General features: G+C 39.3%; 1 protein-coding gene across 1 annotated transcript in view; it reads right to left on the reverse strand.

Annotated features, from left to right (window-relative positions):
• TRHDE (thyrotropin releasing hormone degrading enzyme) overlaps positions 1-23076 on the reverse strand; it is a 215325-nt gene that overhangs the window by 11579 nt on the left and 180670 nt on the right. Inside the window, exons 13-15 of the mRNA XM_074168551.1 lie at positions 12901-13048; positions 10610-10707; positions 10009-10116 (exon numbers count right to left, since the gene is read on the reverse strand). Of these exons, the coding sequence (XP_074024652.1) occupies positions 10009-10116; positions 10610-10707; positions 12901-13048 (354 nt within the window). The remainder of the gene's footprint in view (positions 1-10008; positions 10117-10609; positions 10708-12900; positions 13049-23076) is intronic.

Here is a 23076-nt window from a genome sequence, read left to right on the forward strand (position 1 = left end):
CATCTTTTTTAGAAGCACACAAAGTCCTTTCTGAGCTTTGCCGGCAGAAATATTATCTTTGGTTTACTGCAAGAGATGCGACTTAGCCAACAGGTACTCTAAGGAACTATAAGGCAGCTGGAAAAGGTAATTCTGTTTTGTTTGATTGCCCCATGAATTCAGGTAGGAACTGTGTGCTGGAAGGACTGTCACTCTGTTTGTCCAGTACATCAGCAATAGAGAGACCTAGAAGTGGATGTCTAACCCCAGAAAGGTCAGCATTCCTCACTTGTGAGGTTTACATTTTTTAAATTTACAATAAAACATACAAATTCAATGGACTTTCCCAGCTACTCCATCTTTCGCGTTCTAAGTGTTAACACTAGCGATTTTACCAACAGCGCAGTCAGTAACTGCAGGATCATTTGCATGCTCTGGGAAGGAAGAAGGCACTAAGCCCATGCCCATAACCTAGACCTCACCACGTTTCTTGCTAAGAAAACTCTATTTCCACCAAATCCATAACAGCATACTTGCAACAGTCTAGTCAATATCATCCAACCAATAGCTCCAGGGAAGGTTTTAGGTCTCTATCTATAAGCTAAGTCATTAGGATAACGTGAAAAAAATGCTGTTCTAAAATTGCAGTTCCAAGGCACTACATCAGCATGTGGAATGTTTTCCCCCTGTATTAACTGAATCAAGTGGATAAAATTACCGTTGTTGCAGTACTGCTTAGGTAGTAGCACTGCAGAACGTAACCCCTTGTTATATTAAACTTCATCTGGGCCTTCAAGGCTGCTCTCATTTTTAAAGAGCTAACATGATTGATGGATACTTCAGAAGAATAAAGATAAAGATTAACTTTTGAAAGCATCACTTTAAATGTCTTTTATTTGAATACTGCTCCAATTTATTTAACTTTATTTTTCTTACTTAAGAGATATGATGGTGAGAATGAAATACGTAGCTAGAAGAGCTCATGTTTAAAAATTAAACACTTTGGGAAAAAAGTTAAAAATTAAACATTTTGAAAAAGATAATTAAAATCGTGCTGTGCCTTTACAGGGATTTTTTTTTTTTTCAAGAGTGAATAATAAAGCTCTACAATGAGCTAAGAATAATCTTCTAAGTTATAATTAATTACTGCATACTTGCTCCTATTTAAAGTATGTTCTAACAATTGGAGATACACTTATAAAATTGGACCATAATTATTTATCTTCTAGGCAAATTGTGTTCTAATTTTTTAAAATGTAATTGCACACAGTTTAGACACTTCTTTGATTAAGTGACAAATTTCAATACCATTTAGGGTACTATTTCACAAAGAAAATTAATCAGAAACATTATTCTTTATTTTCCCAACTATTTAACATTTAACTTAAGCCTATTTTTCTTGATAACTATATTTATAGTCTTATTTAATAGGTTACTAGGCTCAGATAAGAAATAACAATGAAGTATTGGAACTTTGTTGGCAGATGTGTAACACAGACTGTGTTATAAGGAACAGCACGACACAAGGTTCATTTTTTAAAGATGGCAGTCCCAGAGCTTATACTCCCATAGCACACTCCCAGTCTGAAAAGAAAGGGCAGAATTTCCCTTTGAAAACTGAGGCACAGAGCTGTGGTGGGCTTGACATGCAGGTGCCTGTCAAGCATTGAATTCAGGGGATATTAACCAAGAATGTGGCTACTCAGGGTGTCTGTGGCAAAGCTATGCACAGACACCAGGTCTCCTTAGTCCCAGTTCTGTGCTTCCGAGCTTCAGGAATTGCATGGGGCTGACTGAGGCAGGGAGAGAATACACCATCCCTCAAGTGATGGTTACTGCTATTGCTCCTTTCCCTTCCTATGGCATATCTCCCATAATTGACCAACACACTAGCATGCTCGAGCTCTTCAACGCTGATTTTAATGACGGGGCGGTGAGTTAAGCACTTCTTTGTGAGACTAATCTCTGAGTAGGTATGCCTTGTTTTGTCCTTTCTGGACAGTTTTTGCAACAAAAAATATGGTTGTTTCTGTTCAATTGTTTTTTCACAGTTGTGGACAGATCATTCCTGAATTAGAAACTTGGAGAGAAACCTATCTAACTTGTAAGGATTGCAAATTAATTACTGCTAATCTGCAATTGCTACATATATGGTCATTTTATTGTGATCACACACAGAAGTCAGAAAGTAAAAATGCTACCTGAACCAGCTGCCCAAGAAAGCCCAGTTTTTCCTTTCACAAGATGAAATCCTCTCTTTTCAGACACGCTCCCCAGATGGTCTTTCAGAGCACTAACTCCTTGATTAACTCGTGCACTCAACAGTGTTTTCTTCCTCCTTAAACAGTTTTATTGACTTGAGTGCAAGATTCTACTCAAATGTTGTAACAACCTATTAATTAGTTAAATCACTTCAGCAACATTGGCTGACATTAGCTGGCAAAGCTCCAGTAACACTTCAAAATGCATGAATAGCTATGCCTGAATTTTTTCAGTAATTAAAACTTGTAGGGGTTGAGAATCCAGGAGAAGGGATCCATTTTATTGTTTTACACTTATCAGACATTCATGTGTGAAAAAAAGTGAAACTAACTCTCATTTTTTCATGTTTGCTGCTAATGATTTCCAAAAATAGCTAGTGCCTCCTCCAAGCAACTAACAAAAATAATTAACCTGCTGGCCACATTCCCACAAATACTTATCTGGTGGTTAAACTTAAGCACATTTAGAAGTTGTTGCAAGACTGTAGCCCTAGTGTGCTCAGGTGAAACAAAGCAACAACATTATGTATCTCAAGTGATTAGAGAAATAAGGAAGAAGGAAAAGGAAAGAAAAAAATGCTTTGTTTGGAAAAATATTTGATTTTCTATCACCTAAGCCAGACTCCATTGAAATGATCTCAATTAATGACTGGTAATTTGTTATTTACCACTCCTTCAGGTCTATGGACAGTCTCATTTATAGACATGTTACAGTCTCCCGTGCACTCCTGCAGTGCAATTTATTTTTCTGGTGGCATTTCCATTGAGCAGTTAAAGGTCCATCCAAGTAAGCACATTGCCAATTTAGGCAGGTGGATGGACATGAATCCATTGTTCCTTGCAGAGGAAATACAAATTCTGCACAAACAAGTATCTAGACTAGATCTACTACTCACAAATTAGCCTTGTTGGTTACCACTGCCTTTGTTCAAAGTATGTGATGGAAGTCATCTAACTTCATCACCTGCACCTTTCTTAAGGCTGATAAAGAATTAAATAGTGCTCCTAACAGTCACAGCAACATGAAAAAAGTCTTTGAAATGCCAAACACAAGTCACTGGAAAAGCCGATATCCACATTATTACACTTAAAAAGATTAAATGAGGAAACTGACTACTAGGATGCAACCATCCAAGATCCCAATTTCATTATTTAGTAACCAAAAGTGTTTCATCTGTAGTGCAAAACCACACACAGATATGTTCTTACTTGAAGCGCACAGACTGAACAGGAAAATTCACAGCACATTCTCTTTTAAGAGATCTCTGGTCCCACCACAGCACCCCAAGACTTCTCAGAACAACCTGGATGAGTAGAGACCAGATTCAAAATATCTGGATTTGCATTCAGGATCATCTAGCAGTCTCTACTTCTCATCCATGAAGACAGACAAATGCAAACTTCATTAAACCGTGGGCTACAGAATGGATGCTGACTTCAGTCTAATTCAGTGCAGCAGCATGCACTCCACTGCAAACATCATCTATTCATCTGACCACTGCTTTCCTTAAATAAGAAAAAGAAAAAAAAAAAAAAAACAAAAACAAAACCAAAACCCATGCCTTCCTATCTCTTCTGTTAGAAAGTGTAGACTGAACATACACTCAGAATTGAAAAAGAAAAGAAAAAAAGTATTAGAAAGAAGCTAAATATTGAACATTACCTCTAATTATCAAATAGCATAGTGATCTTAGCTCTGTTGATCGAAGATTAACAGATTGTTATCAACCATAAGGTCAGCATAACAGCTGCAAGGACAAGAGACACCAAATTTGCAGACATCAGAATGCAACCCTCATTTACGCAAGTTTGATGCAGGAGAATATTGGATTTCCCCATTTTTTTCAGTTGATGATATCTGCAAGGCAGTATTCCAAGTAAACAAAATTGATCAGAGTGCTTGTGACAGAAGAATAATGGTAAAAATAGTAAAAACTGCATTAAACCTGAAATCACCCCAAAGTGATATAAAGCCCAGATCAATCAAATGCATTTACTTTAAGTTTTCTATCAGTATTGAGGCAATTAATTAAGGTACTTTGTTTCCATTTAAAAGACAGCAACCAATAAATAGCAATGGTTACATTTCTAAAGAAGAAAAAACTAAGAGCAAACTGAAGTGGCTACGACTAGCTAGGGGCTTTCCAGCTGGTCCAGTAACATCTGAAGAGAAACACCGCCACGTAATTGTGTCTGATGCAATACCATCATCTCCCACTGCTCACTGCTGCATATTAGCAAAAGAATAGCATCACCGCAGCTCTACTAACAGAACCAGAATACAAGCACTGCCTCTTCTGCTGAAGGCAAAAATCAGCTGTCTCACTTCAAAGCAGCTCTCTGGCATGTTCACATGTTCACGCCACCCTGTCTAACTTTGCCTCCAGCGAGCGTCCAGCCACAGTCCACTTCGACAGCAGAAATGTGTACGTGGCAACCTGTAGCTAATGGCTGTGGGTAAGTTATGCTTTGAGCCATCGCAGTGTCTATTCACGTTACCCGTTATTATGATATCTCCTCTCAGGAGCTTAAAGATTGCAGCTCTCCACACATTCTCTCCTGAACCTCAGAAATACACGTTTACTCAGTCTATCCATGGCAGAAAGTCTGAAAATGCTAATCCTCTTAGAAACATGTTTTTCTTTCAGAATAGATACGCAGTGAAGGTTAAAGGGGTTAACAAGCTGATTCTCAAGCTCAGGCAGGCATTGTATGGTAATTTTGTTAATTTTTTAGGCTGCACCACAACGCTGTTACATCTAAGGAGTGTGAATAATGTATTTCTTCACACATGAAAGAGCTGCACAGGGATGAGCTCAGTTAAATGAAGGTAGAAGCAAACATCTTAATTTTCAGCCAACAGCAGCTTCTCTTGTACAGCATTCTGCTGTTGACTGAATCCCAGTAACCTCACATACTCAAACTACAAGGGAAATTTCAACATGCTTACATTTTTTCTACTAGGTTTGTGTTCTTCTGAACATCATCATGGAAGTTTCAAGGGTTTCCATTCCTCCAATAAAGGAGTAGCATATACCCCAACTTAACTGAGTAAAAATGCCTGCCTTCATATCAACTATCAAGTCAGAAGTCAATGCAGACTTTCAAGCAAAACACGCTGGAGCCATCAAAAATTTTAAAAGAGCAAAATTACTTAAATTCATTGATTAAAAAGACAGTAAGATATACTTTGTAGTCTCATCTCACATTTTCAGCTGAACGAAATAATCACTTCTTTTTAACAGTTGTGAGGATTTAAATATGATATCAATTCCTGGACCAGTACAACAGATGCCTCCTTACAGTGTCTTCTATATGTGATGCTATGAGTTTGACTCCTTGTAGAGCCAAACCTTTTTTAGAGTTATGTTCCTCATTTTAGCATCATGTTTTGCCCTGCAAAAGTGATAGTGAGCAATACGACCTAAAGCCCTTTGCATACTAAGTCATCCTGGTATTTCAGGTACTCAAGCCTCCCTCAGATGAATGCTCTCATGTTTAGGCTGGAAAGCTGCTCTTGCTAATGAAGTAAATCCCTGTGGCTGAGCTTCAACTAGAGGAGGAAAGTGTGTTGCAGTGTCTTAATACTGTCCCAAACACCCCACAGATAGGTCATCAGGGTGGTCTCCTGCATGAAGTGGATGCAGGCTGAGATCCTGAACTGCAGCTCTACCACCATCTCAGAACTACTGTTTAAAAGGAGGTTGAGGAGCAGGTTCTCTGCCAGCTGTGTTTGAAAAGAAAAGGAGCAGACCTTTTGCTGCTTCAGTGACACTTTTGAAAGGCATCTTTGCCAAGAGCCCCTAACTCTATGATAGCCATTCACATATTCATTTGACATAGATATCTTTCTACCTCTAGTGCCAGATCCTAAGAGGGCCCACTCTCTCTTCACAGTCTCATGTTAAGAGGCTCTTCGCTCAGCATAGTGGCTTCCACCATCTTCATTTAGAGGTTCCCAAAACCCCTTGTAGGAAGCGTAACTCCAAGCATCTGATTCTGCCCTGTGAGCCAGGCATCTAAAAATGAAGCACTGAAACCCCTATGTCACTTTAGAAATTGAAGCCTTCAAGCCTCTCAGCTGACTTCCACTTTCATGCATGGAAGCTAATGTTGCGGATCACATGTATGGTTTTTTTTACTAATTCCATATGAAAATCTGCAGTGCTACAGCTGGAAATCTAATGGCTTTTTTCAAATAGTGCTGGAAACACAAAGAGGACCTCTGCCTTTGTGCTATAAATGACCATTATTTTACTGGGGGAACAGTGGCAAATTATTTGCACAGTAAAGAACATGTAATTACAAAGTACAAACAGTAACTGATTATTATGATTATTTCAATCCCCTACTGTGAAGAGTAGATGGTAATTAATTTCTGGACCTACCAGACTAAATATAATTACTAGAAACCACAGCAAATGTAGGCATATGCTGGTAAAACAGAGTTAGATATTACTGTATTTGTTTATTACCTAACACTTTATCCATAATTAAATGCTACAAGTAAAAGAGAAAAAACATTTCAAAAGAACTTCTAAAAAGCCACGGATTAAATATGTGGCTAAAAATTTTTGAATCTTAGCGTCTGTGCAGTATTATTAATTGCACATTCTCTGTTGCGCTTATCTGAACTTTAGCTGCAATAACTGCCAGGGAATCAAAAATCTCCTTTACATGATTTACTGCCCATGCATTTATGTGGTATTTAATACCACATATTAATTTAATATTACCCTAATTTTGTAGTGATTAGAATCTTGAGATACAAGCCTAATTCCCTAGTCTCATTTTGGGGTCTACTGCTTTGAAGAATGTGTGTTCCTTCCAACATGCACTGCTTGTGAATAAGCTCATTGTATGAAACATCTTGTCTTCTAGAATAAGGTCTTTGGGAGGAGATGGGTGGTAAGGTTGCACGTTAGCCTTTATTTTTACTCTCATAGTCAAATTCAAATTATACTGTATATAAACATATCTCTGAGCTCTCTGGAACTCTATCTTTGTGCTCTGGCTATGCAAACCCACCAGGCTTTCTGCAACACATCAGTCAACGTCTCTGTTCTGCTTCAGAAGAGGGAAGGGCATCTATAAGAGCTTTTAGAGTAGTTTTCAGCAGATACAACTTTACTCATTGTGGCTGAGAAGTGGAACAGAGAAGGATACATATAGCTTCTGTACCTATCACCAGCTTTCCTCAGCAGGAGTTGTCAGAGAAGTCTGGAGAAAGATGAGCCGCTTGACTTTCCCCTTTTTTTGTGAGGAAACAAGCTTTGAGGGATTCCTACAGATTTGGAGGTGGCTGTTTGCAGCAAATTCATGAACAGCTGTTAAGGGCATCAAACTGAGCAAAACACTCGACTGATGAGAAAGAATACGAAATGGCACCTATTGGATGTGCTCTCTGCATGTATCTTGTACTTACCTGCTTGCCCTTTGCACTTGAGCTAAAAGTGCTAAAAGAGGCAGAGGCATGCCTCTCAAACACCATGTTAAATGAATTCTTACTGTAAAATCACCAATATTTTCTGGGTGGAAAAGCAGGGAAAAGAGCCTCTGCTTTATTTTCAGGTTTCAGTCTGACTTTGTTTAAACTGAGCAAAGGTGATACGGGATACCTCTGACGCAGCAGGAATCCAAACATTCCTGGGAGAACACTGACAGACCCCTACAAATAACGTCACTGTGAAATGCAAGCTGCTTTTATGTCTAGCAAGCTGCTATCACTAGTAGCCTTCGCAATGTCGTTTCAAGGTAAGTAGACATGAAATGAGTCTGCTTATATGTTAGTTACAGTCAGTATGTGAGAGTGCTCTGAGAACAGCAACTGGTAAATTCTGGGGTGGGGAACTGAACAAATCCTATAATAATAAGAAATAAATAAAAACATGTCTCTGTCCTCTTTGCAAGTTGTAACCCTATGTATCAGCTGACTGACAATCTGTATTTTGTAATTACATTATTTGTTACAGCTATTTTTCAAAACCGTGCAGTTCCTTTGGAGAAATGCACTGCTTTTACTTAGTAGCAATTCTCTGCCCTGCTGTGATGCTTTTATCATAATACTCGTCATATGCTGGCAGCCACAATCTTGTGCTCCCAAGAATGGCCCCATAGAAAGACTAAGATGAATCTTCAGATGGCTTCTTAAATCTATTCCATTCCTCTCTTGCTATTGTTAGTAAAGCAATAAGCTATTTTTTTTTTCTGATGCCTCCTTCTTCAATCCTGTTCGAAAGGATGAAAACACAAGATAGGAGAAAGCTTTGCAGGGTGACAGCTTTTAACACTGAATAATCTACTGCCGTGCATGCTAATAGATGGTGATAGGTTTGATTAACTAATTTTGCAAACGAATATCTAAGTAAATTACTTTTGCAGATTGTTTCCAATGATTCTTTCTCTTTAATCTCCTCTTTGAATAGTTTCATACTGGTTGCTGCTGCTGACAATAAGAATTCATATGAAACCCTAGGGTATATTTTACATAGTAAATATATCTGGTACCAACTTAAACAAGAAAACCCTCTCCCTCGCACACATCTAATTTAAAGGTACATAGTCATAGTTTCAAGATAATTTTTTTAGAAGTTTCGAAGTCATATAGGAATGCAATTTCCATTCATGCTCAGTTCATGGCTGGTTTTAAAAGACACTCAGGTAATTATGTAACTGGGTATGTCTGTAAAGGATTTGCAAATCTTACAAAACCAGACAGACGTATTTCAGTTGCAAACACCCAATTGGCTTAAAATGTCTGAAAAATCCTACATGCTTATATGTCTATAGAGATATGATACTTCTGCAGGGCTAATACAAGATTGGGACTATAAACGTAAGACTTTTTCCCTTCTCTTCTCTGTTACCTAAAAGTAAAATATTTTCCTTTAAACCAAAATATCACATGATGTACTTATGCATATACTTCTACACCCACATTCCACATAATCAGAAAATCCATCATTCTTTCTCAAGAAGTCGTGGTCTTAACCTATACTCTGTACTTATCTCCTTGTCAATAGGTCACTACATGTTTAAATATTTGTATTTTCAGTAATTTAACACTACTTAGATGCTTGCCTTTAGAAGATAAACTTCATACACCATCCACAGCCCGTGTTGCCTTGCCTCAGCTGAATAAACCTGTGTCTGGACAGCTTAACTTACATATTTGCTGTCAAACCACTACAGTGCTGCTAATACTCAAAACATCAGCTGTCATTACCCCCTCTCTGAAAACTTACATGAGCTTTTCCATGTATTCCTGAAAGACATTAATTTTCAAGTCTTCACCTTTAAGTACTTCATAACATTTCCCTCAAATACATTGTTTTGTCTTCTTTCTTACTTCTCAGTCCTTCTGCCTCTAACCTCTCTCACTTTAATCACTTAGCATCTTCTGCTCTCTTGCCCCAACACAGGCTCCACGTTTGTCCACCCATGCGGTGTTCACTCATCTTTCTTCCTTTAAACCCCTCCTTAAAACCCATTTTCTTGCCTTCCAGTGTATAATTATCTGACAGCAATTTATCAGGGGTGGGCAGCGGCTACTTGGGCGTCCCCTTCACCTGCTCATACATGCAAAGTTAAATAATTCATTCTGAAGTCCCACAGACATTTTTAAATAACAGCCAGTGACCTCTGCTTCCTCCCACACCACTCTGCAAAACAGGGCACTGTGGGCGGGGGCGGGCAGAGAGGAGGATCACGGCAGCTGTATGGCCTCTGAGCAGGAGAAATGGGAAATACCCATTTCAGTTCTACTTACCGGTTCCTATTGCTAGAAATCCAATCTGAGATTAACGTTGCAGCCTGCTGATGACAGTGCTTGTTACCGAAGCTGCAGGCCAACATGATAACTTCCCGACGCAACTCTCTGTCCAAATTAAAGAAAGTAATAAGGCTGCATTAATGAATGAATTTGAATGTTTACAAAAAGCAATTTCTTATAACAGTGGCAGCAACTGATAGCTGGGCAACATATCAAATATAAACCAGCTCAGTGTCAACTTAATGCCTACAACTTAATGCCTACAGCTGCTGCAACAACTAAAGAGAGGTCGTGGACCAAAACCAGCCTCCATTTACACTTATGCACTTTTCCTGACCTCTGTGGTCACATGAGTCCAAGTTCTTAAATATCCAGTGCAGTCAAATATTAAATTAAGGCTTAGAAAATCACGTTCACCAAACTCAGGAAAGAGGAATTCAGAGCATCTTGCTGCTCTCCCTCTAACCCAGAAAGGAAAACCGAAGGAAAACAAAACTAGGAAAGTATGACATGCTAAAGATGACACCAAATTTTAGGAGAGTGTATTATTACAACCATATCCCACAAACAAACAATAAAAACAGAAATATGACAGTACTCATGTTGGTATGATGCTTGAACAAGTGATTTGTTTAAATTATTTGTTGGCCATCCAAGCTTGAGATACATTGATGCAACTTGTCTTAAAATATACTCCTGAGAGGGAAAAGAAAAATATATTTAATGTTAACATTTATTTTTTATTTGAAATTGAAATATTACTGACTATTGAGTTTTTGTCTCTCTTTTTACCCCCAAATAATGTCTAACTTTCCAAAGATTTTTATTTGCATTTAGCAAGGCAACATGTCCACATATAATCCTCCTTCACTGCTACAGTGAGAAGCAATCTATAGATCAGCTATTTGATTAGATGTCTAGGATAAGATAATTTATTGTAATAAACCCCATCAATTTAAGAAGAATTTCTTACATGCTATTTTGAACTCACAATACAAGGCTGAAAAGTTGCAAGAGTGTTAACAGCTTAATTTCTACTCTATGGCAAATCTCGACTACACCGTGCATGTTCACTTTTAAGAGAATATTGCTTTAACATCTACAGCCATGGCAAAAATATTATGTAAGTACAGTCAATTGACTTCAGAATACCGAACAATGTGGTTGCAAATGAGCTTTGTACATTTAATGACACCATGTTTTAAGTTTAGGTTCTTGGTGTGCTTAAAGAACAAAACAAGCCCAAGATGTATTTTAGCTTACTTTTACTTCTTATACAGGGCACATGTTTACATATTCTGGCCAGTTGCGAAGAAAACCACTGTCATTGTCTTCAGTGCAACCCTTTGCCAGTGGAATTTACCACTTTGAAAAAGAGAACTGAGATATAAAGAACCGCATAAGAGAGCATCTATTTTATTATTGTGGATGCACGGGCATGTATATACGATGTCAACACAAAAGGAGATTCATAGAGCAGCTTTCTCTAGCAGATATGTTATTCTGTGACTAAAAAGACTTTTTATTTCCTCTGCTATCACCCCTGCTTTCAAAGCTCTCATCAATAGTGATAAAACACAACCCAGCCATGAATTTTACTGGGTTTTTTACTAAAATTGTGTTTTCTTTAGACAGCCATGTTAAAAGTGAAATAGCAATGGCAGACTCATAAGAATTTTTCTATCCAGCTAACAACTGACTAAACATGCAATTTATTCCCCAAGTCATTTTATATTATGGCTCTGATTTGCATGTAGGCCTGCATAGTAGGTTCATAAAGAAAGAAACTCTGTATGTCTTTATCAATCTGTAGTATATGTTCTACAAAAATAATTTTCTACAAAAATAATGTCAGCAGGTAGCTCTGTATATGCATGTGTACATATATACATGCATGTAATTCTACATATATACATATATATAGTCACCTCTAGCTTCCTGCTTTCTCACTGTTTGTTTCTCCACATACACACACGAGCAAATATATGTTTAAGAAGAAAAAAACACCTTTAAGCATTTCAGGCTTCAGAGAGTTCCTTCATGTGAAGGCTTTACAAAATTGCATAAAATTACAGGACATTGGCCACTGAAATATGTAGACTATATAAAATTCATAGTGAATAAAAAACCCCCAAGAGTTTATAATTGTCACTGGCTGCAATCAAATCCTGTGTACTTCATCAGACATCCTTCAGCGTAGCTAGGATTATTTTTTTTTATTTCAGGTAAAATGTTAAAATGTTTGTCATGTCTATCTTAATTATCTACTGCTAGATGTTACTGCTGTCCCTTCGGACCCAATTATGAATGGGCTTTTGATTCAATGGTGATCTAATCCTTGTTAATTAAGGTAACTGCATTGAATTCACCATGGCTTTGGATTAAATAATGACTACAAATCTTTACTTCAGTTGCATGCATCCCGTTCAATTGTGCCTGCATTTGGGGTCCTTGCTGATCTTGGGCATCAATCTAAATATCGCCGTGAGGCTCCTCAAAAGAGAAAATCTGGAAATAGATTACGTTGGCAGTTTTAAGTGAAATATTTTATTTGTCATAGTATTTCATAGGAGGGATAATTACCTTTCCTTCTGCTAATCATATATGCCTCAAACAACAGTTATCACTGTTCAAATGCAAATGAACCAAAGCTTGACAATTGCTATGTTTAAATAGAGAATAACTTGGAAGAAAGCTAATATCCCTAGATAATTTACAGTATCTAACTGAGGAATAGTTCAGCTTTTGGCAATGAAAGGAGAGAGAGCAAGAAAAAGAAAGAAAAGAAAGGAAGAGGGGTGGGGGGCTGGGGGTAGAAAAGAGGCGGGGAGAGAGAAGGAAAGAGGAAGGAAGGAGAAGAAGGAGAGGAAGGAAGGCTGTATCTCTTACATTGAAGATGTTGTAGCTTTCTGTGCGGTCCAGCAATTTGTCTAGAGGATAAAGAGCTCGGCTGGCAGCATGCCAAGGCAGAAAATCCTTCTCCTCTGAAAGGTACCTGATAATCTCCAAAGGAATATTCTGAGGCAAATAACCAGCTCTGAAAAATAAAAGAAGTTCGTACTAAACAGTTTTTGCAGAAGAAAAAAAAGTCATTTTTGCCTCATAATGTTTTTTCCAAATGAAATTAAAAGGTAGAAAAACCTGATATACTCATCACATTATAATGACATAGAAGTCAACCTTATAAAAAGAAGCAACTTACAGTCTCTCCCAACACACATGCAAGCATACTTATTGGATGAAGAAAGGCATGAAGGCACATGAAAGAAAACTGGACAAGCTATATCTACTTTTTATGGATTTCTGTGGCTATTTCCAACTCCAAAAATTCAGTGAAAAGACATGAACAATGAAGTAACTCACTTTAAGCAAAAAAAACAAAAGGAAAGTGCTGCTTTGCTGATCTGTTAGATAGAAAGCTGTCTGCATGAAATCAACAACCCAAGGCACTTTGCTTCAGGGAACACTTCTACTGGCCATGGGTAATTGGGAAGAACAAATGGAGAAGAAGCATCCTTTAGTTTTGTTCTCCTCCCCACTCTTTTCTCTCTCCTTTAGAGCTGCCTGGTCTTCTATCCATCTTAAGCCATTTTGGAATGACTTTTATTTTATTAAACTGAAGTGGCATTCAGTGACATCACTTTGGTTAAGGATGTTTCACCGCTTTCCACATAAATGTTTTTTTCAGATGGTCATAAATCAATCAGATAGAATTTTGCCCCATTCTTTTACAGTCATAAAAGACCTCTCCCTGCAAGGGAAAGAATTTAGCGGGGTTTCAGGCAGGCTTTTTAAATTAGTATCTTTACAAGTAAAGTGCAATACAGACACACGGATTTTAAAGCTGCTTTTTAAAACTGAGTACTGAAAACATCAAGCGTTAGGATTTGCTCTATTTTCTTTTTCAGAGCAGCATTTTTTCTTAACTATCCAGACTGCAGAAACAAAGTGTAGCCCTGTGGGTGTGAACTTCCCAGAAACACACAAGTCTATTATTCTCCTGATGCATGTTTTTAAATCCCAAAGGAGTTCTCCACCGCCTAGAGAGGAGATAATGATTCTATTTTCATTAAACACAAAGTCAGCAAGTTGGATTCCACAAGCTTCACTTTAACATAGGCTACAGATTATGACATATCTTCATAGACTATTTTTCCTGGTTCCAAATATTTCCCTTAATTTCCATCACTGTCTGGGGAAGAGATGCATGCATATAGCAAACAAAGAAAATTACACAGATTATTATGGAAATGAACCAATACATACATGTTGATATAAATTTTTATCTCAGTTGTTACAGCATATAAAAACTATCTTGCTGAAATATTTGAAATAGATAGTTCTTTTTGGTACCGTCCAAACCCATAGCTTCCTTGCAAGGTCACCACATCCATGCAAGCAGTTGTTTTTCACACTCTCTATTGAAAGAATTACACCCTGTTCCCTTCACGTTCTCAGGAAAGAAATGAGTTCATGTAACAGCTTTCAAAAGTATCTATCTCATGTCCTTATGATGACCCACTCTCCAGTCTGCTTCATGTCATCTTTGTCTACATTTTGTCAGCAAGGCTCTGTTCTCAACTCCAGTTAGAGCACATACTCAAGCAGGTATGAGCAGATATGAAATGAGAATAGTGGAGCTCTCAGAGTGGGTGGCAGACAGAGTTCAATGCATCTGAAGACAGAGAAAGTTAGGGGTTATAGTTATAGGTCTTTCTTACTTATAGGTCTTTCTTACTTCTGAAGAAGCAGAATATCATTAAGATGAGTTCTAGGTCTTAATACTTAGTAAAGATAAGTAACCATAATTAACAGGGCCAGAAGCAAGCTGGATTGACTACAGTTAAAAAATCTTGGAGATAATGTTAGCAAGGAGGTAAACTAGCTTGAAGTTGCATATATGTAATTAGTTCCTAATGGGATTTGTGATTATTGTTACTGATAATTTGATTGACATGAGAAAGTGTAGAGTAAGGAACAAGAGGAATAGCTCTAGGAAATACGCAGCTTAAGGAATGAACAGATGAATGTTTATTGTAGCTGCACTAATGGACATTAGGATCATGCTTCCAAAATTAAATCTCTCTATGCTAAGCGCAAAAGGGAAGTCATCACTGCAAAACAAACAGATTATATCTTTTTAAGCTTAACTTCTCAATAAAGACATGAAAGAAGTGAACTCAGAGCGATCCATCTCTTATTCCTGAGCTCTCGGCCATCCTAATCAGTTTCAAAATCGTGATTCTTAGTTGATTATACTCATCCTGTTCACAATAAAATCTGTTATTCTCATCATTCACTGCTTCTAACTAAAAAATTTATCAGCCCATTCAAATCTGCCTGCCCCTTCCCCTGTCTGCCACTTTTCCTATTGTTTCCCTAAGGGTATATTCCTTTTCACAAAAACAGATCGTGGCAAAGTTGGAGTTTTTCCTGTTTACTCCTGAACTTCCTCCTCTATCTGGGTATGACCTTGGAAGAGCTTACTCACAGTATCATCAGAATCAATCCCTCAGATCAACAGAGAGAAACCAGGGACGGGGATGAGGAGAGGTCCCTGTGGATGACATTATTATATAAATGACAACAACTTCATCACTTCAGATCATGATTTTGAGGGAAAGTGGTTATGGCTGCTATGATCAATGTTAAATGCTGTCAGCACATGTTGGGCAGATGCACTTCAAGCACAGCTGCTAGGCTGGATCTCTGCGTGAACTTGTGTAGAGACGTCTAAATACTCTTACAGTGGCCGTTAAGGTAGGAGGACTTCCCTGGAGAAAACAGAAGTGCTTCAGGAACTTTGCCTTGGCAGAATGTTCTTTATATTCTATGCTATTTTATAGTATGGATGCCTGCAGAAAACCATGACAGCCCTATTCTTTCACCCTTTTCAGCCTCAGCCATGTTTATAACCTCTTATTCCAAATACACTGTACTCCCAGACTATTTGCCATTGAATAGTCTCTGTGAAGAGGTAGTGATGAGTTCATTCACTGACTTACCTTTTGTGTAAAATATGGTACATAATGTATATGTTATCAAATATTAAATGTATACTATAGCTTAAAAAGCTTGAGGAATATTTTCATTCACAAAAAAAGGAAAGAGTTTGGTAATGGTAAGGCCAAATACGGAGGTTGCTAAATTTTGGCATTCATAGTTGAGAAAATAGGATATAAGGAGAAGCTCTCACTCTAAACCATAAAAGACATAAACCATGAACTGTAAAAGTCCTAAAATCCAGATCACAAATCTAGGACCTGTGTGAGCTGCCCTGGGAGGTAGCATGACTACCATGACAACCAGGTCAGGAGAAGACAGAAACTAGCCAAAGCAGCGTGACTGTGCAGTGAGCAATGCTCTAGTATTCTGCATCTTCACAAAGCACAGAAGCTGGTTTCTTAAGCTTTGTATTTTAGTGTGATCATACTCTTTTACTTTACACTAAAAGCTCGTCCGGCGCTAAGAGTGATTTCAAGATTCCTCTTTCCCAGAGGATACTGCTTCCATCAAGATTTATTGGCTCACTTGAACAGTGGCAAACTCTTTCAACAGCAAAGAGGTGCTGGCATGCTTCTAGGATTCTCCCTCACTAGCCTGGGACAACTAGGTTCAAAGATGGTTACACAGGACCTGGTCAGCAAAAACAAAATTTTTGCTTTCAGCAAAGTAGGAAGGAATGGTCAAAGACTCATGAGTGTCACAGGACTTGTGACAAACATACACCACCATCTGGCTGACAACTGCTAAATAAAATCACTTATGTCACTTATGGAGCAGGATAATAACCAAGATGAGGAAAGAAGGCAGAAAACAGAATGAGTCTATTTTGAGTATCTCTGTGAACTCTGGTGCAAAAACACAGAACCATAGAAATGCTAAACAGAAATGTTTAACAATTAGCATTACAATAATAAGAAAAGTAACAGTAGCAACATTCCCATCAAAGGGAAAAATGTAAAATAATTTCCATCATATAATTGCCTGGAAATATTTACTCAAAGGCACTACAGAGTATAACATAAGTTAAGCACATATTCTACACATGCAACGTGGTTTATCACTCTCTCTTCCAACAATGTCACTGGAAGGTCAGTGACAGAAATCCTTATTTTTCTTGTGTCTTTTTAGCCATCAATCATATTGCTATCCTTAAAGTCCAGCAAAAGTACTATCAGATATTGCTTGCCAAAGTCCAAATGCATGAGAGCCAGGGCTAAGAGATAAAGCTCTTTTTCAGCTTAGCCATCTCAGAGGAAAATTGAAATATTGTTTGTCACTCGGGGAATAACTGATTACAGGCTATACTGAAACCAGGTAACAAACATAAACACGGCAGAAATACTGTGATGTCCAATCTTATGTCTGGTCTGAAACAGTCACACTGTTACTCCAGTAGCCACCTGAGAATCTTAGCAGGCACATATCTACAACAAAAAAAAATCTGCAGAGGAATCTGGGATAGTCTTGATAAGTATCTTAACAGATAAAATTGTCAAATCACAGCGTTGATTCATAAACAGTGGTTGAATGCATACTGATGTTCAGGTTAAGCATTTCTCACGTGCAGGTTAAGAAGTTTACAAAACTTCACCTATAACATCTGGAATGAAAAGGCTAGAAGCTACCTTAAGAACTCATCTAGTCCTTCCCCTACCGAAAGCAGATCTATACCAATGGTAGTTCTGACAGAAATTTGTCTAGCTTATTTTATATAGACCTCTAGCAGTGGATATCCTAGGAGCACTAGAATTCCAGCACTCCCCTTCTCAGGACATGGTAATAAGAATATTATAAATCTGGCCTTTTGCCCTGTAAATATTCATAGAAGAGTACCAACAGATTCATTTCATGTCCTAAAATGAACTGTTGCTTATGTAGCTTTAGCATAAACTACAAAAAGCAGGGGAACCCCCTCTTTACTGTATTCTAGATTAGAGGGTTTTGACTGACATCACTAGTGAAACAGCCATCTCTTAAGCCAGCCTCCTCCGTACCGAGTCATTTAAAAAACATGACTACAAAAGCAAAATTTAACTAAAAAGATCATACTCGACACGCTTCATTGTCTTATTCCTTTTTATATAATTGTCTTTATCCATCAGTTTATCAGCATGTCAGTCATTCTGTAGCCACTGTTACACATGAGAACTTTAGCATGTGTTAGAAACACAGCACCACATGAGGTTTGTCTTATCATCTGTGTTCTGAATTTCACAGTTGCCTGCTGAACTAAAGTGGAGAACAGGAACACAGACTAGCAAAGAGAGCTGGTTTAGTTATTAGACAAATTACCTCCAGACAAAAATCCTTGTCCAGCAGGTTTTTTATGCCTAAAGAGGCTGCTGACGAACTGTGGTGAAAAGGTGATATCCCATTTTTACAACAAGGGCAGAGGAGGAAAGAGACCTTCCAAATATATATACATATAAAGTGGCTTATGACATTATATAATATCATAAGCACCAACCCTTAGCAAGGTACTATCCTGCTTACACATTTAAGAAATTGCTGGGGTGGCGTTGCTACAGAGAAAAGAGGCAATGAACAGAAAAAGAAAGTACTGAACATGGTAATGAAATATCCCTCACAAAGAATTCCCATTAAAAATTTCACAGCAATCAAAAATAAACTTTAATTTACATGAGCTTTTAATGAGTCAGATAAAAGCAGGAGATCTAGATGATATTACGAAACATTAGTGTGTATTCCGCTGCATTCTGACCTTGATTTGTTCTTTACACTGAGCCGCTGAACTTATGGACAGATCCCAGCACATTCATTTTCCCCTTAGGGACAAAGTACCAAATGGTAGTGTAATTGCCAAGGGAAAATTATTACTCTGTTCTGAATTATTTCTATCATAAATCCAGAAACAGTCAAACAGACTCTGTCACAAAAACGACAGGGTTGCCATACAGTGCTGAGTCCTACATGCAAGTGCACCATAAATCCCTTAGTCCCACCACCCAACAAAGTCATTATAAGTCATGTATTTAAATCAAAATTAGAAAATCCAAGCTGGCAGCAAACTGGTCTGCATTGTTGAAACAATGGAAATGAGGTGATTTACTTGCTGCTGCTTTAAAACTCACCCTGCATCATCTGTTTCTTATGAAATACGTAAAACATGACTAGCTTTTTGCCTGGATAATTTTGAAGGGGGAAAATACAGCTCTTCAGAACATAGATGTGCAACTCAGATTAACTGCAATTCTGTTTCTGTGCACATGCAATATATGAATAATTAGACCGTAGTCATTAACCCATAAAGGGACAGTTAGGATTCTTATTCTTTGATTCATTCTTTTACCTTTAAAGTCAACTGTGTGGATTAGAATAATTCACAGAGAAAGCTGGTACCAATGAACATTCACATTTAAATGTAATTGCCTTGTTCTAACCCTATTAATTTCTTCCAGACCTACAAAGGACTGGTGCCCTACTGATGCATTCAGGATATTCTGTCCTGCAGTGCTTTAACAGCAGTTCTTTGGCAGCTGAGTAAAAACAGGTATGTTGAACCCTGACACATCAAAAAAACTTTGAGCAAGGCGACCCATGCAACAGGGAAACTAACTCTTGTCACAGATTTCACCTTCAACTCCTGCAAGCCCGTGAAGTCAAGGGTTAAAAACTTATGATGACTGACGTCACAGAATCACAGAATTTTCTTCATTGGAAGGGACCTTTGAGATCATCGAATCCAACCAACAAAAAAAAAACCACACAAAAAAAACAAAAAAAACCACAAAAAAACCCACCACACAACACCAAAACCAAACCAAAACAAACACCCACAACCCCACACCACACCCACCCACAAACAGACACAAACCAACAGTCTCAGGCACTAGAGCATGCCCTGAAGTGCCACGTCTACATGTTCCTTAAATACCTCCAGGGATGGCGACTCCACCACCTCCCTGGGCAGGCTGTTCCAGTGCCTGACCACTCTCTCAGTAAAGTAATTCTTCCTAATATCTAATCTAAATCTCCCCTGCCCCAACTTTAGACCATTTCCTCTGGTCCTGTCATTATTCCCTTGGGAGAAGAGGCCAACACCCACCTCTCTACCAGGGAAACTGGAAAAAGAATGTTTTCTCATAGAAAACTAATGGCCAACCTGTAAAAAAGGCCATGTGATCTCCAGTATCAAGAATAATCTACCTCATCTTCCACTCCCACATTTGGGCTGACTTAGGACCAGGTAATGACTCTGCTTTCCTAAGACATCCAAAGTTACTTAGTGGAGTGACTTCTCATTTGTACCAATTATGGAATTCCACATAAACAAGTCAAGAATGCACATCTGCTCTTTGATAAATACAACAGCAACATTTGTCTTACAGACTCATTTTGAGTACTAAATTTAACCAGCATTCAATCTCTCCAACATCAAAGGATTCAGAGACTATGACAGTTTTAAGGTGAAGCCTGCTTATTATTATGTTTTCTTACATGCAAGATATTTGAGGACTGTTCAAGTGACATTCAACTCCACACAAGAGCATTTGAAGCATCCTACAAAGAATAGATCAAATTCAATGTAATTTTCAAAGTATCACATGGTTTTAATTATCTTGCACAGTTTTAGAGTTGCCACATAAGCAAAGGCCAATATTAATTTGAATTAATCACCTTTGTTGAAAACAGAAAAAACACCCCTAAACTTAAAACCCTCTGTGTTTGTAAAAATGCAACAAATTCCTTCAAACTGGAGTTCAGTATCTCTTCTTTCCTCTTCTTCCCCATAAGAAAAAAAGAAAGAATTAAAAAAAAGTAGCAAGATGAAAAGGAATAATCACAGAATCACAGAATCTTAGTGGTTGGAAGGGACCTTTGAGATCATCGAGTCCAACCACATAAAAAAAAAACCAAAAAACCACACAAACAAACAGACACACACAACACACAAAACCAAACAAACAACAACCCCCCCCCCCCCCCAAAAAAAAAAAAAAGCACCCACCAACTAAACCCCACACCCATGACCTCACACACAACACCCCACCACAAACCAACAATCCCAGGCACTAGAGCATGCCCTGAAGAGCCACGTCTACACGTTTCTTAAATACCTCCAGGGATGGTGACTCCACCACCTCCCTGGGCAGGCTGTTCCAGTGCCTGACCACTCTTTCAGTAAAGTAATTCCTCCTAATATCTAATCTAAACCTCCCTTGCCGCAGCTTCATACCATTTCCTCTGGTCCTGTCGTTATTCCCTTGGGAGAAGAGGCCAACCCCCGCCTCTCTACAGTTTCCTTTCAGGTAGTTGCAGAGGGCAATGAGGTCTCCCCTCAGCCTCCTCTTCTCCAAACTAAACATGCCCAGCTCCCTCAGCCTCTCCTCATAGGACTTGTTCTCCAGACCCCTCACCAGCTTGGTGGCTCTCCTCTGGACACGCTCCAGCACTTCAATGTCTTTCCTGTAGTGAGGGGCCCAAAACTGAACACAGTACTCGAGGTGAGGCCTCACCAGTGCCGAGTACAGAGGCACGATGACTTCCCTGCTCCTGCTGGCCACGCTATTCCTGATACAAGCCAGGATGCCGTTGGCCTTCTTGGCTGCCTGGGCACACTGCTGGCTCATGTTAAGCCGGCTGTCCACTAACACTCCCAGGTCCTTTTCTGCCAGGCAGCTTTCCAGCCACTCTTCCCCAAGCCTGTAGCGTTGCTTGGGGTTGTTGTGACCAAAATGCAGGACCCGGCACTTGGCCTTATTAAACCTCATCCCATTGGCCTTGGCCCATTGGTCCAATCTGTCCAGGTCCCTCTGTAGAGCCTGCCGACCCTCAAGCAGATCAACACTCCCACCTAGCTTGGTGTCATCCGCAAACTTACTGAGGGTGCACTCAATCCCCTTATCTAGATCATCAATGAAGATATTGAACAAGACTGGCCCCAAAACTGAGCCCTGAGGGACACCACTGATGACCGGCCGCCAACCAGATTTTGCTCCATTAATCACAACTCGCTGGGCACGGCCATCCAGCCAGTTTTTTATCCAGCGGAGGGTACACTTGTCTATGCCATGATTCTCCAGTTTCTCCAGGAGAATGCCGTGAGGGACGGTGTCGAAGGCCTTACCAAAGTCCAGGTAGACAACATCCACAGCCTTCCCCTCATCGAGAAAGCGGGTCACATGGTCATAGAAAGAGATCAAGTTGGTCAGGCAGGACCTCCCTCTCATAAACCCATGCTGGCTGGCCCTGATCCCTTGGCTGCCCTGCACATGCCTTGAGAGCTCACTCAGGATGATCCTCTCCATGATCTTTCCCGGTACTGAGGTCAGGCTGACAGGCCTGTAGTTTCCAGGATCCTCCTTCCGGCCCTTCTTGTAGATGGGCGTCACATTGGCCACCCTCCAGTCATCTGGCACCTCTCCTGTTGACCAGGATTGTTGATAAATAATGGAGAGAGGCTTGGTGAGCTCTCTTGCCAGCTCCCTGAGAACCTTTGGGTGAATGCCATCCGGCCCCATAGACTTATGCGTGTCCAGGTGCATAAGCAAATCATTAACCACTTCCTCCTGGATTACAGGGGAGTTGTTCTGTTCTCCATTCTTATCTTCCAGCCCAAGAAGCTGAACACCCTGGGGGTAGCTGGTCTGACTATTAAAGACAGAGGTAAAGAAGGCATTAAGTATCTCAGCCTTCTCCTCATCCTTGGTTGCAAGGTTTCCCCCCGCATCCAGTAAGGGATGGACATTCTCTGTCACTCTTTTTGTTGATGTATTTATAGAAACTTTTTTTGTTGTCCCTTATATTAATGGCCAGGTTGAGTTCTAGCTGGGCTTTTGCCTTCCTGATTTTTTCTCTGTATGACCTAACACAATCTCTGTACTCCTCCCGAGTTGCCTGTCCCCTCTTCCAAAGGTGGTAAACCTTCCTTTTTTCCTTAAGTCCCATCAAGAGCTCTTTGTTCATCCAGGCCGGCCATTTTCCCCGCCCTTTAATTTTGCGCCTCATGGGGACAGCCTGCTCCTGGGCCTTTAGGATTTCCCTCTTGAAGAGCGTCCAGCCTTCCTGGGCTCCTTTGTCTCTCAGGACTACCTCCCA

Source organism: Numenius arquata, chromosome 2, assembly GCF_964106895.1.
Source record: "Numenius arquata chromosome 2, bNumArq3.hap1.1, whole genome shotgun sequence".
Classification (NCBI taxonomy): Eukaryota; Metazoa; Chordata; class Aves; order Charadriiformes; family Scolopacidae; genus Numenius; species Numenius arquata.